Source organism: Pararge aegeria, chromosome 6 (genome assembly GCF_905163445.1).
Source record: "Pararge aegeria chromosome 6, ilParAegt1.1, whole genome shotgun sequence".
Classification (NCBI taxonomy): Eukaryota; Metazoa; Arthropoda; class Insecta; order Lepidoptera; family Nymphalidae; genus Pararge; species Pararge aegeria.
Window position 1 is genome coordinate 1,876,331 of NC_053185.1, and position 17,298 is coordinate 1,893,628.

At 35.9% G+C, this 17,298-nt stretch overlaps 1 protein-coding gene across 2 annotated transcripts in view; it reads right to left on the bottom strand.

Annotated features, from left to right (window-relative positions):
* Window positions 1–17,298, bottom strand: part of LOC120624794 (TNF receptor-associated factor 4) — a 155,895-nt gene that overhangs the window by 90,209 nt on the left and 48,388 nt on the right. For both annotated transcript variants that reach the window (XM_039891534.1, XM_039891535.1), the window contains one exon: window positions 14,029–14,080. In XM_039891534.1, coding sequence (XP_039747468.1) covers window positions 14,029–14,080 — 52 coding nt within the window. The remainder of the gene's footprint in view (window positions 1–14,028; window positions 14,081–17,298) is intronic.

Below are 17,298 nucleotides of genomic sequence, written 5' to 3' on the forward strand. Positions count from 1 at the left end.
AGTAAACGCTGTTTAATTGTACGCAAATGTATTGCAAGTTATTGTATGTATATTTGTATATAAATACGTATGTATGTGTAAAGGTAAAAATAAAATTTTGTTAATATGAAATTCAGTGCGAGATTCTTTGTATAAATAAATGTTTTAAATTGTTACTATTATTTCATCCTTCTTCCTACTATACGAATGAATATTCACATTAAAATTATTTTACCACTCAAAGTCGTTGTCACGTAAAACTTTCGCCCGTATACCGACTTTTTTTTCTTAGAAATTTGTGATCTCATACTAAACAATAGTATTAATTAGTATCAATGTGTGTAGTCGATAAGGAGATTCCAGCTGTACACATTTTTCGATATTTAATATTATTAATATTACAAAAAGATATATAAGAATTACTCAGAGTGAATTAGTAAGTGAATCATATAACAACTAACCATTAGTTCTCATCTATTAAATAACGTAACGTAACATACTGTTATTTTTTTTAATAACAGTAAATTATAACAGTCAAAACATAAGCGCGGCTTATTAACAAGAACAAGAGATCAGTTAAGCCACATCTCCGCTTCACAGAACACCGCACAAAAAGCTTTTCTTGTTACCGTATTGCCGGTCATTTGTCGCCCTATCTCGACCTTTCTCACGCCGGGAATTCTGTTTGTCAAACAGTACATGGAATGGAGTAGGGTGATAGGTACTTTGATGACGCTTTCTAGGGCAGCGGTTTCACGCTCGGATGTTTGAAAGTCGGGTTGGATTCTCGGCAGATTCAGCACACATCATCATCGTATCCACCTATTACCGACAAGGTTGTTAAATTCTGTTAAGCGTTCATAAATATCTTCATATCGTTATAGCAAAACGCACTGTTTGGAAGACACTTATATAACCTCATCGTCATCATAAGCTTACTAACTTCCCAGTGCTTAATACAGGCCTACTTTCTGATAGTACAGAAGGATTTAGAGCAAAGACCCACCATACTGTTGCAATGCGAGTGCGTGGACTACAACACTTGTAATGACAGCTTAGTGAAAATAACCGAGAGCGATAGCTTAATGTACTCATCGAAGTACGACTAAACAATACGTTTACTTAATTGTAAATGGGATAGTGATAACTTCGTTCGCCAACTTTAACCTACAGCTTCGAGGGTCTGTGAAGAGCCCACAACAAACTTAGCCGGGTAATTTTTTTTTGTTATTACCATCTCACAGGAAATTAATATTAAGCTTTAAAGTTATTGCAATTCAAGTAATACTTAACCTTATAATGATGATGAATGCCTTCAACTTAGACCGCATCACTGCTTTCCATCAGACATAACAGTTGTCAGCCTATAAAGTATTAAAAAAAATAGCTTTTAATATTCAGATTATACACTAGTTTTCAAAGAAACACCAATGTTAGGTATTTATAAACATAAATCACCATACAAATAAAACAAACGTGTGAGCCATAAGTATTTCAATCCAAATAGAAGTGCTCGTCCATAACAGATATGATTCAAATCAAACAAAGATAATATCTCACGGGTAATGTATTCGGACATTAATAAATTCTTAGAGTATTTGTAAGGGAGCGTAAGGCCGAACACAGACTGTATCTACTCGTTGATATGTCCTGAGTGCCGCCACTTTTTAGGATTCATCCATAGTATTTTAGGTCAGTGAGACTAGTCTATAGAAAAACAGTTTCCCTGACTGGTTTAGGCCATGGTGGGCAATCTCCAGAGAGATTATTCAACTGCGCGAGAGTTATTATATATTATATATTTATTATTATATATTATAGTTCACAGATGCACTCTCTATTCTTCCACTCTCTATTCTCCCACTCTCATTAACCAATACGAAGGCAGATCCGACACGACAAAAAGATATCAGGCGCAGAAACGAGTTCAACGTTTTAACTGCCCCGGTACTAAGAATTTCTTGATAGAAAAACCGAATACTATTATTTGGCTCGACCCGGGTTTCAAATCTAAGACCTCGTGATCTGTAGTCGAACATGATCACCACTAGACCAACGAAACTACACTAATATACCCTTCCTCGGATATTTTTATTCTTCCACAAGTTAAAGTTAGCTGTAAGTGATGATGCAGTTAAGAGTATACTTTGCGGAATTCAATGATATATTATCAAAATGAAGCTTAATTTGCACTGCAATAGGAAATATTACGCCAGTATTAGCTTGCTATACTCCGCGAAAAGTAGAATATTTTCTTCAATCTTTATACTCCACACCAAACAGATCTAGTTAGTATACAAGTGCATACAGATTCTCCTGCTTGTCGTACAGTATAGCAAATTAAACTTAATTTTCATAATATAAGTTTGTACTCAGCCTTAATTCCCAAAATAATATGGGAAGACAGAGTTCAACGACCTGATCTGAAAAGGACCCAATTTGACTATATTCATAAAGCATAATAATATTAGGTTGAGCGCTTTATTCGTCCCATTTTGATGTAAAATAGTTGTAAACAATTGTTGGGGGGACGTGAGGGAACGTCTAAAGTGACCGTTCGACGTCGCCCTATTCAAATTAAGGACATCTCGGTATAATGCTTTTGTTGAAACTGAAATGGGATACCATTTTATTATTCATGGGATTAACTGCTTTAGTTAAAGTTTTCTGATGTGCTTTTTTGTTTAGATATCGAGAAACGTAATCTTGATGGTGGTGGGTCTGTATTGTTTTCTTCTTCGGATAGAGGAATCTGTTTAAGTGAAAAGGTGACCTATTATATGGTGTAGGTATGACGGCCGATTGGCGCAGTGGTTAGCGGCCCTGCTTTGAGCCCAAGGTCGTGGGTTCGATTCCCACAACTGGAAAATGTTTGAGTGATGAACATGAATGTTTTTCTGTGTCAGGGTGTTTATCAATATATTATAAGTATTTATGTATATTATTCAAAAAAATAGTCATCAATCATCCTAGGACCTACCTCATAATACATACTACACTTACTTTGGGGCTAGATGGCGATGTGGGTACCGTCGTAGTTTATTTATTTATTATTTACTACATCATAACATAATGTTATAAAAATTAATCGTCGATACCCCAGTGTGTCCTTCCCGTACTCACTTGTGGCGCTGAAACGTGGACGCTTACGATTTATCTGATCCACAAATTTAAGGTCACTCAAAGAGCTATAAAGAGGTCTATGTTGGGAGTTTTCCTGATGGAGAGACCTAGAAACAAAGAGATACTAAGGGTAACCAAACTATCAGCAAGTTGAAATGGCAATGGGCAGGCCATGCTTGTCGTAGGTGCGATGGCCGTTGGATCAGAAAAGTTCTAGAGTGGAGGCCAAGAACAAGCAAGTTTAGTGTGGGACGCTTTCATGCACGATGAACCGACGATATTAAGAGAATGACGGGGAGTGTGGATGAGGACCGGGTGTGGTGGAAGGCCTATGTTCAGCAGTGGACGTACGCAGGCTGAAATGATGGTGATGATAATGAAATTAATAAAATTATAAGGCGGTCACTGGACGATTTCACAAAGGCCTGCACGTTTACAAAAAAAAAAAAAAACTCCCACCAGTGGGTGCCAGGCGAATTCGTATTTCGTATTTGTTCAGCGTTCGTGCAACCATGTTAGGATATGAATTAACTGTAAAAATGTGTATTAAATTAAATATGTCGATACGTCGTAGCGATAAATAAATAAGAAATTAAGGTCTTAGTTTTTATGTCCTTATTAGTAGTGTTCATATTTTTAGCTTGTGCATAGCTGTAATTAATAGATTTAAGTAATATGAATAAATAAATGAATAAGTTTATGCATTGATGATGTTGTAAAGAGTAATTGCTGGGTTACAAAGAATTATTGAATTAAAAGAATGATCAAACTAGAACTCTGAAAGAAAGAAGAATTGAAAAAAAATAAGATAGGCCCAAACAACAAAAGATTCTATGCATGTCAAATCTCCCTTGGAAATAGAAACCTGATCCTTACTTAGACATTATAATAGATATAATAGGAAACCGACATTTTTGTCTCTATTCACCCCTAGCCCTACGGAACCAAATTGTTCCTCCTAAAAGACCGGATTTGAACCCGATACCTCTGTAATATTTCGGCGAAGCGTAAAAGTAATGTGAATATATTATATAGGTACATATTATTATATAGGTAATATATTACCTATGAACTATTTTACGGCCGAAATGCACAATAGTATGAGATTAGAATTACGATCAAAAGGTCTTGAGTTCGAATTTACCCGGCTAAGTTTGTTGTGGGCTCTTCTTAGACCAGGGCGCGTTTGAAACCCTCGTAGCCCCGTTTTTTTTTACGTTCAAACCTCTTTTATTGTTTAAAGGTCAGGTGTTTTACAATGAGGATGTAAACCGAGATTTTCTATCGAATTATTGCATCGAAACATGAATGTGCTAACTTTTTATTGATTATTTAATTAATTAATAAATGAAAATGAAATGAAAATACACTTTATTGTACACCTAACAGAAATTAAATTATAAACAAAAACAACACAATAAAACACAGGTATAATGGGCGGCCTTATCGCTAAAAAGCGATCTCTGCCAGGCAACCCAACAAATGAAAGGGAAAAAAACACATACTTAAGGGTTAGGTTGTACACAAGAGCAGAGCAGTTACCAAATTAAAAATAAATACATATATAAATTATTATATATAGAAGCAAAAAAAAAAACTAATTATGGTGGCATAAAATGTTTTTTAAAGAGTCTCTTGAAAATCGGTAGTGACTGCACGCGCCTAATTTGAAAGGGGAGGTTTTTAGGTTTAAGTTGGCGAACGAAGTTATCACCATCCACTAACAATTATGTAAACATATATGTATGAACGCTTCATAAGTGCCTGTGAAAGGCCTACATGAATAAAGAAATTTTGAATTTGAATTTGAATTTCAGTATGTCAAAATCACATTTAAATATTCTTTATTCATATAGCCTGTAGGCCTATCACAGACACTTATATGTTCATATAGAGTATATACGTGTTTACATTATTGTAAGAGGATGGTGATAATTACGTTCGTCAAATTAAAGCTAAAGTTACGAGGTTTTCATATGCGCCCTGGTCCAAGAAGAGCTCACAACAAACTTAAATTATGTATTAACTATATGAAATTTCTGAATTATCTCTGGTCTGATCTGGTCTGGTATGGGAGGCTTCGGCCGCAGTTAGTTCCCACCCGATAACGATACGCGATTTAAGTTCCGGTATGACGTCGCGTAAAAACCGATTAGGGCTGTGTGTGGGTTTAATATACCTGCTACCCCGAACGCCCTTTACTATCTTAGACTGCATCGTCATCTCTTACCAGTAGGTGAGGTTGCAGACAAGGACTAACTTGTAGTGGGATACAAAAAAAATATATATTATAGTTTACTGTATAACAACATTTGTAATTATATTATGAAAATTAAGCTTAATTTGCTATACTCCGCGAAAAACAGGAGAATTTGTATGGTGTAATTTATAACTTCTTCAATCTTTATACTGTACAACAAACAGATCTTCGGCAACGTACCGTCTACGCACGTTTCACTCCGAAACCGGAGCATCCTCAGGAGATGTTGACTTTACAATTAATAATTGCCGAAGATCTGTTTGGTGTGGAGTATAAGGTCGAAGAAGTTATAAATTACACCAAACAGATTCTTCTGCTTTTCGCGGAGTAGGTATAGCAAATTAAGCTTAATTTTCATAATATATCATGACATTCCGCGAAGTAACTAATTTTAATTATTTGCCTAATTAGACAGCTTACCGATGTTGAAACAGCTAGGCTTGTTTATTTCGCATACTTTCACAGTATTATGTCCTATGGGATCTTGCTGTGGGGAAAAGCTGCAGATATTGAAAGTATATTTATACTACAGAAAAGAGCCGTACGATCAATATATAAACTTGGATCACGCGAATCGCTTCGTGAAAAATTTAAACAAATAGGTATTCTTACAGTAGCTTCGCAATACATTTATAGTAATATAGTCTTTGTGAGGCAAAATATTACTCTTTATAAATCAAAAGCTGAAATTAACAATCGACTTACCAGAAACGGTCATAAATTAGTGATATCTGCATATCGTCTGCGAAAGGTGCAGAACTCCTTTGTGGGGTTGAGTATACGCTTTTACAACATGATTCCTAAGGAAATTCTTGACCTACCAATGCATACATTTAAAAAATGTGTAAAAACGCATCTAGTACAGCGAGGTTACTATACATTTGATGAATTCCTCAATGACAAGGTAGAATGGAAGCAGCCAGCCTCGCTCTCATCTCCCGCAAGATAGCAAAATGATTGTAAATGTTGATGTTGGAAAAGAGCAACTACTGAGTTTCTTGCCGGCTCTTCTCGGTAGAATCTGCTTTCCGAACCGGTGGTAGAGTCACACAAACATGCATACTTGACGTTTCAAAAGTGCTTATAAAGTAGGCCTACTTGAAATAAATGAATTTGAATTTTTTTTTTTTTTTGAATTCATTTAAAATGACGTTATTACCTATTTCCAACTATTGTATTTTTATTCTTTAAATCATTTTTATTCTTTAAATCTTTTCTATTCTTTAATTCTTTAAATTTTATCATTGTCATTTTTATTATATTTTTGTATTTTAAAACATTTGCACACTGTCTGCGACAGACGATTTTTAAGGGACTGTTTAAATAAATGTTTACTCGTCACGTACCTACAATTTGGAAAATAAATAAAAAACCTTTTTTTTTTTTATATAGGAAGGACCAAGCAGAATAAGCAGCACGTTCTTAGAACACCGCTCAGAACCAAAGCTGCTAACAATTATTTAGTTCCTGCAGCGTTGGTTCTCACGACCTGCGGCTTGCGCGCGTATTACTTGCACTCAACAAGCGGCCACACGAGCTTTGTGGACGTTACCACAAACAATCGAGCTGGGATGCTTAATAGATAAGAAAGAAAACTACTAGTATAACGTAGACTCCGTCTGTTAGGATATTTTTTATTTTACAAATTGTGTCTCTGGTCGCGTAGTTTACATTTCCAGCTTGTTTAAAGTCAAAGTCAAATATTTATTTATCCAAATAGGCACATAGGTGGCACTTTTGATGCGAACATTACATGTAAAATATGACATAGATGTGATGTTGATGGCGATAACTAAATTCGTCAACTTAATACTAAAGCTACGAGGGTTTCAAACGCGCCCTGGTCTAAGAAGCCCAAAACAAACTTAACAGATTGTTTATTTTGTTATCACCATCTCACATTGTCATTTAAAACTATTAACACGGGTCACGAGTTCTTGCATTCGAATCCCGGATCGAGCGAGTTATAAGGTTTGGAGAAAACTTTTTCTCCTATGGGAGCGGAGCCCCCAATTTAGCGTCCCATGCCTTAGACGCCGCTTAGGGGTAGGTATAAGTTTAATCTATCTGCATACTCATTAGGTTTAGGTTGATGGACAATGGGCGGCATTTTATAGGACGTGTTCCTGGCATGCCCTGAGACGTGATCCTCTGTTTAAAGGCGCTGGTTTTCCACTTATCATCAAGCCATCCTTGCCCACGATATATCTTCGATCCGTTTTGAACTACAAACAAAGGTCAGCTCGCTACCATCTTTGACTGTATTATGAATTACCAGAAGGATTGCAGAAAAGGGGTGGTGGAATTTTAAACGAACATCAGAGACATCTAGTGTTTAAAGCCGACATTAATCTTCACCAGTCCGCTTTGTTCCGTAGTTCACCTGTCACAAGCGAGATAGGTATACGATAACAGTGTCTAATTAGACAAAGACGGCAACACTGCCGATACACCGGTACGGCTGCGAGAACAAGAGGACGCCACCGTTTAGCAATTATACAGTTGGACAACGAATGCCGCATTTGCGGTCCAACTTGGACCACAAATGTCAAAAAATATTTGTATGGATATTCATGGTTATAGAGGAGCGTTAATGCTTTATAACAATATATGTTTTTAATTTAACGAGACTGATTTCAATTATTTTTAAATATCAGTACGAGTTGTCCCCTTCTAGCTTCTATTTTAGATGAATAAGTTTGAAATGTAAAACACAAAAGAATACAAAAAAAGGGAATTGTTATCTATTTCGGACCCTTCACGTAAACAATAGGGTTAAAAATATGCTTCAATTTTAGATAAGGCGACTGGCTGAAAACCAGTGCTGCGCCTTTTAGTAAGCAGCTTTATTGAGCCTGCTCACACTTTAATTTATGTAATACAAATGATACAAATTTATATCCGCTGATAAGCGCAGTGACCCTGCTTTCTGAGTCCAAGACCTACTGTCTTGTTCGATTTCTTCAACTGGAAAATCATTGTGTGATGAACTTTAACATTTTTCAGAGTGTGGGTGTTTATCTGTATATTATAAGTATTTGTGTATATTATGCAGAATGAATTATTAATGAGATTACTTTGAGGCTAGATGGCGATGTGTGTGCTATCGTAACATATTTATATATTAAATGTTACAATTTTAATCGTGACGATTTTTCTTTCCTTCTTTCTTTCAACAAACCTGTATGGTTGCTCAACCGCGACACAGGTGACCGGTTAGCATTGCAAGGTCGTTCCGCGGGGTGAGTGACTCCGCCATGCGCCCACCCCGCCCGTCACCCCGCACCCGCGTGCCAAAACACTATATATTTTAACAAGCAGACACCATTAATTTTTAATTGATGAACTAGTGATGAGTGTAATACTAGTGATGTAACTGAGGTGTTACTGGAGTAGACTGTGGTAACATCACTCGTCGTCATCGGAATTCACAGCATAGTCTCCGCCGTCCTTTACTCAAACTATTATATACTGTCTCTTTGGCATTTTACTAAAACAGTATTTCAGAGTTCAGACTGCTAGCACACTAGCACGGCTAGAATGGGCTGCAGACAATAATACCCCCGGGGAAAGGTTTAAAATGTATCTTCTCCCACAGATTTATCACCTCGCAGAGCACTGGCGTACAAGTGGAAATTATATCTACATAATATATCCATAAAAATATAGCAAAATTTCAAAAGAAAATGGACTGTAACGATATTAATATTAGAAGCAATAATAAACTCCTTGTGCAGGGCAGGGCAATTGTATATTATTTTATAACAAACTAGCGTACCCAGCCCGCTTCGCCGGGCTAGATTTTGCTTTATTTTATTTAAACAATAAAATTACATCATTAAATTTTTAATTTAAGTCTCATAATATATTAAATCATTTATTTATCTCCGTATTCATTCTCTTCTATTCTCTTCTCGAGCGGGTGAAGATCATTATCTACATCCATGTACACCCAACAATAGAATATCATCATAGTAAATAAAAGCTGTATTTGACAGTTTGACAGTTCAAAAATAGGAGTGTTCCGATCGTCACCAAACTTTACAGGATCAATCAAACGCCAGATCAATCCGGAGATTCCCTGAAAGTTTCATTTAAATCGGTCCAGCCGTTTCGGAGCCTATACGGAACATATCCACACACTTTCTCTTTTATATATATAGATAGATAGATTACCAAATAAAATCTTTGAGATGTCCCTCAATAAGTTCAAAATTTATATAAAACGCAAGCTTACAGAAAAATCCTATTATAATATTAAAGATTACTTAAACAATAAAAAAGCTTGGGTGTGAATTGCTCTAGATTCATAGCTTTATATAAATAAACTGTGAGATGGTGAAAACAAAAAAAAAATTACTCGGCTAAGTTTTTTGTGGGCTTTTCTTAGACCAGAGCGCCTTTGGAACCCTCGTAGCTTTAGGTTTAAGTTGGCGAGCGAAGTTATCACCATCCCCTTACAATTATGTAAACATATATGTGTGAACGCTTCATAAGTGCCTGTGATAGGCCTACATGAATAAAGAAATTTTGAATTTGAATATATACGTAATAATAAACGGGGGTAAACTTTTATGTTGCCGTGCCGTAGTAGGTGGACACATTAATAATATCCTTTGTCTCCTGCCCATGCTGCCCTGCCATACTGGTAAAGTGGGAAACCATCGCCTATAATTAGAGAAATACTTTGCAGCCTGCAGGATATACATATTGCACGGACTTTGGCAAAAAGCTTACGAATTAATCGTTACAAAAAGCGTACAAATGTGATTTTATAGCAACCGTCGCGAATCCGCTCTTTGATTCATTTGTTCGGCTTGAAGGACAAAAACTGAGCCTTCTAAATATGTTGGCATAAGAATGATGGTTTTGGCAAAACATTCTTTCTAATGACCTTTGAATTAATGTTAATAATTTTCATGTTTTACGCTCGTTGACTATGTTTTATGTTATCACCATCATCTCACTGCCATTAAGAAATTTTTAACCCATTAATTGTATGCAATTTTTTATGTAATATATTTTATGAATATGTGTAATTAACGCATAAAAGTGCCATCTATGTGTCTATCATCGTCATCATCATAACCCACTACGGGGCATGGGTATCCTTTCACAATAAGCAGGGTGTAGGCCATAGTCCACCACGCTGTCCCATTGCGGATTGGTGGAGTTCACACGCCTTTGAAAATATCATGGAAAACTATCAGAACTGGAGATCTCTGCCTTATTTTTATTCTTTAAAACACACACAGTTTACAAAGGTTACAGGTTTACAAAGGTTACAAAGGTTACTGGGATTCGAACTCAGGCCCCTGGGACAATTTACCTGGTTTACTCACACCAATTTTCATATTATTCCTAATATTCCAGGAATAATATGAAAAGTGCAATAATATGAAAATTGGTGTGAGGTTTCCTCACGATGTTTTCCTTCACCGTCACAGCAAGTGATATTTGACATGCCTTTGAGAACATTATAGAGAACTCTCAGAAATTGAAGTTTCTTCCTTATTTTAATTCTTTAAAACGCACACAGTTTACAAAAGTTAGAGGTGCGTGGTGGGATTCGAACTCGGCCCCCCGAAAGTGAAGCCAATGTCCTAACCACTAGGCTATCACCGGTTTGACTTCCACTTTACCTATCATCAAAATAGGCACAGCCCACTGCTGGACTAAGGGCCTCTCCCAAAGGTAGGGTTTTAGTTTCACCACGCTTGGCAGTCGGGTAGTTGAAGCATAGAGGACGCATTTACGCGTTCTCCGTTGTAACCCTTAGTCGCCTCGTATGACACCCGCGGGAAGAGCAGGGGTATGAAAATTTGGGTATACCCCTTTAGGGTAGAGTAGGGGAGTCCCATATAACCTCCGTCCTACCCAAGGGTCGGAGGTAGCCATAAAGTTTTTCCACACACAGAGAAGAGATGAGAATACAACCTTAGGATGATAAAAATGTAAAACTATTATACCTACTCATATAAGTCATAAAATAACAATTAATCAAACAGTTGTGGATGTAAAAACAAGAGTAACAGTAAACTTTACAATGCGCTTCGTGCTTTATCCATTATCCATTTACGGATTCCCATAGACGCGAGAAAGTTTTCACATAAACCCACGGAGCAATTGATATTTATCTGATGATTTGAACCCTCTGGCGGAGCGGTGAGCGCTGAGGTTTTATGTTGGGGATTCCGGATTCGATTCCCGGCAGGGGATTTATAATGTCTGAGTTTTCTCTTTAGCCGCGCGTAGTTACCTCAAAGACGTGCCGTTCGTTAGAAACCGATTATAGGGTTAATATAACTGTCACAATTCTAACTGGTTAGCCCGCTAGCATCTTAGACTGCATTTTTTTCATTCCGCTACAAGTTAGCCCTTGACTGCAATGTCACTGGTTGTAGGTGATACGGGCTAACCTGTTAGGGTGTATATGTACCCAGTTGCGTGCATAGAGGGTATGCACAGGGTATGCAGATGATACAAAATGAAGAAAATCTCCAGTAAGAGTTATAAATATTTTTATTTAATATTAATTAAAGGTAGGCTTTTTATAACTCTTACTATGCATATCCTTAAGTTTTTTAGTGGAGATTTCATTTTGTATCGTCTGCATACCCTGTGCATACCCTCTATGCACGCCACTGTATGTACCTATATTAAATCCTATAACTTTAAGTTAAAAAAAAAATGTAAGTACCGATGATCTTAAAACTGATTTAAAATCTGATCTGAGGTAATGCTACAAATTGCAACGAAGCTTCATAAATGTTCAGAAAAACGGCAATATACCGATACCACATAACCTAATATAACCTGGAAAGCATAGATGGATCGTGTTTGTCCATCGCAAATCAAAATTCCGCCAAGATTCGCACAAATCGTAATTCAAGACGATAGATTCCTTGCACGCGCACAATGTTCACACGAAGCTATTTCAAATTCTACTTACAATATACTTAGAAGGTAGGTACAAAATTAGAACTGATAACATTTCAAAAAACATTAGCTTGATGATTTTTTTTTATGAATCTATCGATATTTATGTTTATACTGGTCTCTATATTACTATTTACTACCCTATAAATAATCGTCATCATCATCATCAACACAATCGATTGAAGTCCACAGCCTGGACTTATCGATAAGAAAATGTTAGCACTACTATATTCAATCTGCCATCTGAAGATTTTGGATTAGGATCAATCATTAAGATTGATTTCGGGTGAAATAAAAAGCAATTTGTTTCCATTTAGCAAAACTGACCTCCCTGGCGCAACAGTCAGCGCTGTGAATTAAAGCCGGAGGTCCCGGATTCGATTCCCGGCAAGAGCAATTTGGGAATTTAAATTTTCTGATTTTTCTCTGGTCTGGTCTGGTGGAAGGCTTTGGCCGTGGCTAGTTGCCACCCGACAAAGGCATGCCGCTAAGCGATTTAGTGTTCCCGTGCGATGTCGCGTATAAACCGATTAGGGGTATGACTACCGTATTCCCTAACAGGTTAGCTCGCTACCATCTTAGACTGCTTCATCAGTCACCACGAGGTGAGATTGAGCAGTCAAAGGCTAACTTGTAGTCGAATAAAAAAATAACACCGTACTAAACCACCTGATATTTTTTTTGGCACTCAATTTCATGACTTAGTTAATTTGTTTGTACGGTTATAAATATATAAATAGCTAATTAACGCAACTTTGATTTTATTTATTTAATATTTATTTAACGAATATGATATATGTACGGTTACACCTACCATCTGTATTTACGCTCGGGTGAAAAACCTGAAACCTTTTACTTGGATTATGCCACAATGCAGTAAAGTTATCATCGTTAGTAAATTCAGTGAAGTAAGAGCTGATTTCTAGCATAGAGAATATAGTTGGAAATGTAACTAAAGCTACATTTCATGGAAATGCCCAGGAAAACAATATTAAGCAGACAAAATAAAGACAAAAGCCAAGTAATGTTATGAAAAAAAAATTATCTTAACAATGGCCAACAAGTACCTAGATCGAGATACCATTAAATTTTATACTTGAAACTGGTTAAAATAAACATTCCTCAGATACAAAATAACAAGAAACTTTAACTCTTTGTTTATCAAAGGCATTTAGGGCTCGTTAAAAGACCGTAAAACTAGATACGAATCGTCTCTTCACCGCAGCCTGTGCCCAAATCGGGAACTTATGACAAACGCCATCTAGCGACAACTGTCCAAACCGCTTTATGGGCTTGCGACCACCCAACATGAGTACGTAATGAAAACATAGAGGTCGACAGGGTATCGATCGCAATAAAATCTGCTATAAGGTCATTGATTTAATATGTCACTAGTTTATAGCGTTTTAATTTTATGTTAATTTCTTCGTACTAAAAACAGGTCCTACAAAATGCGCTTAATTCGAATAAAACGACTTTACTATTCAATAGCTAATTGGGGAGGATTCTATTAAATTAAATTATCATGTTTGGCTGATCATAAAATCTATGAACTTGTATTTTATATGTAAAAGGTAGGTAAGTATTGCTAGGTATATACTTAACTTGTCGTTTTCAAGTATACTTTCATATTAATTATTTATTAATTAAACTACCAATAGTTTATCTTAAAGTAAAAAATAGTTTCATTAGATTATTAATTTTAAATAAATAATTAATCAACATACCTTGGCGTAGTCAACTGGCGAAGCGTTCACAGGACTGGTGAACAAACCCTCGCTGGAACAAAAAATATAATATCAATCAAAGAGTTCATACCAAGGAAAGTTGCCTTACGACATTTTGCCGTGTTGCTTTGCTGAACACAAGCCACACTTACATTACATTTCATTTCATTGTGAGAAATAGTGTTAAATTCTCGAAATAAACCAACTAATCATACAGAGAAATCATAGGGCTGATTTTCGGCTCACGCACTCTGGATGGCTGTCTAGAAAATCCCGTATCTATCGATAGCTTTCAGAGCAGCAAAAGTTCCTTCTATCGTCGATTTGTTTCGTCGAAACCAAATACATATTCATCATATCAACCCATTATCGGCCTACAGGGGATTTCCCACAACGGGAAGAGGTTAAGGCCATAGTCCACCACGCCAAAAGTCACTGGGCTATCACCGCTTCCAAATAAATCTTACAACGAATATAGTTTTTTAGTTGTGCCACTACCAAAGAAGAGCCGCGATAGATCTTACATTAGCATTTAATAAGAAAAACTAACGCATCTTTAAATCATTATTGTGGCGTACCACAAGGTGCAGTTTTTCGTCCTTATTTATTTACAAGATACATCAACAACAGCTTCAGAATTCAAATTTAAAATTCATTTATTTTGCGTAGGTCAACTCTATAGACACTTTTGAAAATTAAAGAATGTATGTTTGTAATGACTCTACTTACCACCGGTTTGAAAGCAGATTCTACCGAGAAGAGCCGGCAAGAAATATAGGAAGTAGTTGCTGTTTTTGATCAACATTTAAAATCATTTTTCTATCTAAAAAGGAGCGGAGATGCTCGAGGTTGTTTAATTCTTTCGCTGTGGAACATTCAAGATCATCATCAGACTATAGTATACCAGTTTTCAGAAATCAATTACCGCACCCGTAGAGCGGAACACGACAATTATGGATACTGACTAGCGACTAGCGACGTATCTTGAATACTTAGTTATTAATTTAATTGCAAACACTGAGATGCAATGCCTACAGAATTTTATTGTATTTTTAATTAACTGAAGCTTGTCAATTTGATACACTAACAGGCACATGGAATGAAGATAAATTAGGATGTACCTCTTGAATACTGAGAGCTTACTACCATGGTTTTTTTACGCATTGAAGAATATTTATGTGACATTTTATACAAACTTTGACTTATATTTATTAATAGATTTGTGATTCATATATGTATATTGTTTTTATTATTTGATTTAAATACTTGATAAGAATTTAAATCAAAATTTGCATACCAATCGATGGCGATTGTAGCACTATTATATTATTGTACCCACGAACTATTTAACTTAATCTGTTAATAAAGAAATTAAAATTGAAATACCGTCGCTTAAATCAGTAAAATGTGAATATTGGATAGAAGCTGGCGTTACTTTACGGAATTCCATGATATACAATGAACATAGCAAATGAAGCCTAATGCTTATTGTAGAGTTTAATATGACATGCCTTTGAGTCTATAAAATAAGGATTCTGAACACGCACACTTACAATAATAAAAAACAATACAGCTTTAAGCCCCCAGATCATTTACTAGGTACATTCTAATTCACATTACATTTTATTGACTTATTTATAACACAATGAATCGTTGTGCCTACATCGCATGTTTTAATAAATTTATTAAATAAGCAAATATACCTAAATTAAATCAAACAATTGATAAGTTTATTTTTGACACATGCTAAGTTATAGCCACAGACCAATAACCCTACAAACTGCGTCGTCACAGACTCCAAACAGACTGCGTCCTCTGCCTAAAAGCGTTCAGTAACCTTCCTCATTAAAGTCAACTGAGATCACCTTTCAAATATCAGAGCTTGACAAAACACTGTATAACTATTCCGACGCTATGCCATCTTTACAATGCCCTTACAGTATGAGTTTTGCATAGCGCAGTGCCCGATTAATAGGTGTAATGCACTTTCGTTTTTTTCCCTCATTAGCATAGAATTGAAAGAGTTATTCAACGATAGTTAAATAACGTTACGTGGTTGTATGTCATAAAGTGATCATTTTAATGCCATCGCCTGACAAAATGTATTATATTGCCCGATGATAATATTAACTGCGATTTTATGCTAAGTTCATTTTTTAATTTGTTTACCGGTGTACGCTTGTCTGCAGTCTCACTTCATGGTACAGTCAATTTTTCATAACCTGGATTGACTGATGGATAAAAAATCATCATCATTATATTAACCATTGGACGTCTACTGCTGGACACAGCTCTTTTGTAGAGAGTTCCAAATACCACAGTCTTGTGCCGCTTGATCCAGCGGCACCCAGCGACTCGTTTGTAGATAAATAGATAAATTTGTAATTGCACAAAGGACAATCACATAGTTGAAATAAACAAACTAATAAAAGAGATTGACTAGTTCTATATTTCCTATAACCTTTAACTTTTAAAACGTAGTCTTTTGTAACCGTTTGTTGGATTTAAGTGAAGAAACAAAAGCAGTTCTAATAGTTTTAATGACAGCAATTTGCCCCGAATCATTTTTTTCGTTTATACTCACTTTATACACATAAGTATTCCCAAAAATAAAAGTATTTTTATATTGATGAAAACTACACCACTTTGTCTTTTTCTTTTGAATACTTAAACTACTGCAGAAAGAAAGAAATCGATGTAGGAGTAGCTTTCACCCTCTAACAATGTTTATTAGTAAGGAGGTTATAACAAAAACAGAAATATGACCAATACCTACTAATATCACGTGCTAAGCTTTATCTATTGTAATTAGTTTGCTTACATTTAAATTATATATTTTATATGTATAATTTAAATTTTCTTTCTTATGCTTAAGAAATGTACGCAACTTATGAAAACTGGCTAAGGGAGAATCGGACTCGCGTGGAGCGGGTTTTGTGGTTTAATATCTTTTCGTATCTCGCAAAAATTTTGGGACTTTGTATTTTTTTCAAAATTCTAAGTTTTTCTGTAGCTACATCTTATTTTAAAAATTATATGTATACTTCCCTATATATATTATGTGAGATGTACCAAAATGTACAAACTACTATAGAGAATTCGGTGATGTAATATTACACTGTGTGATAGCGGAAGTTGTGATAGCCTAGTGTAGCGGCGATAGCCAAGTGAAGCGTTGATAGCCTCTGGACACGGTGATAGCCTAGCGACGCGGTGATAGCCTAGATGGTAAACTCCAGCTTGCCTATCGAGGAGAACGAGTTCGATCAA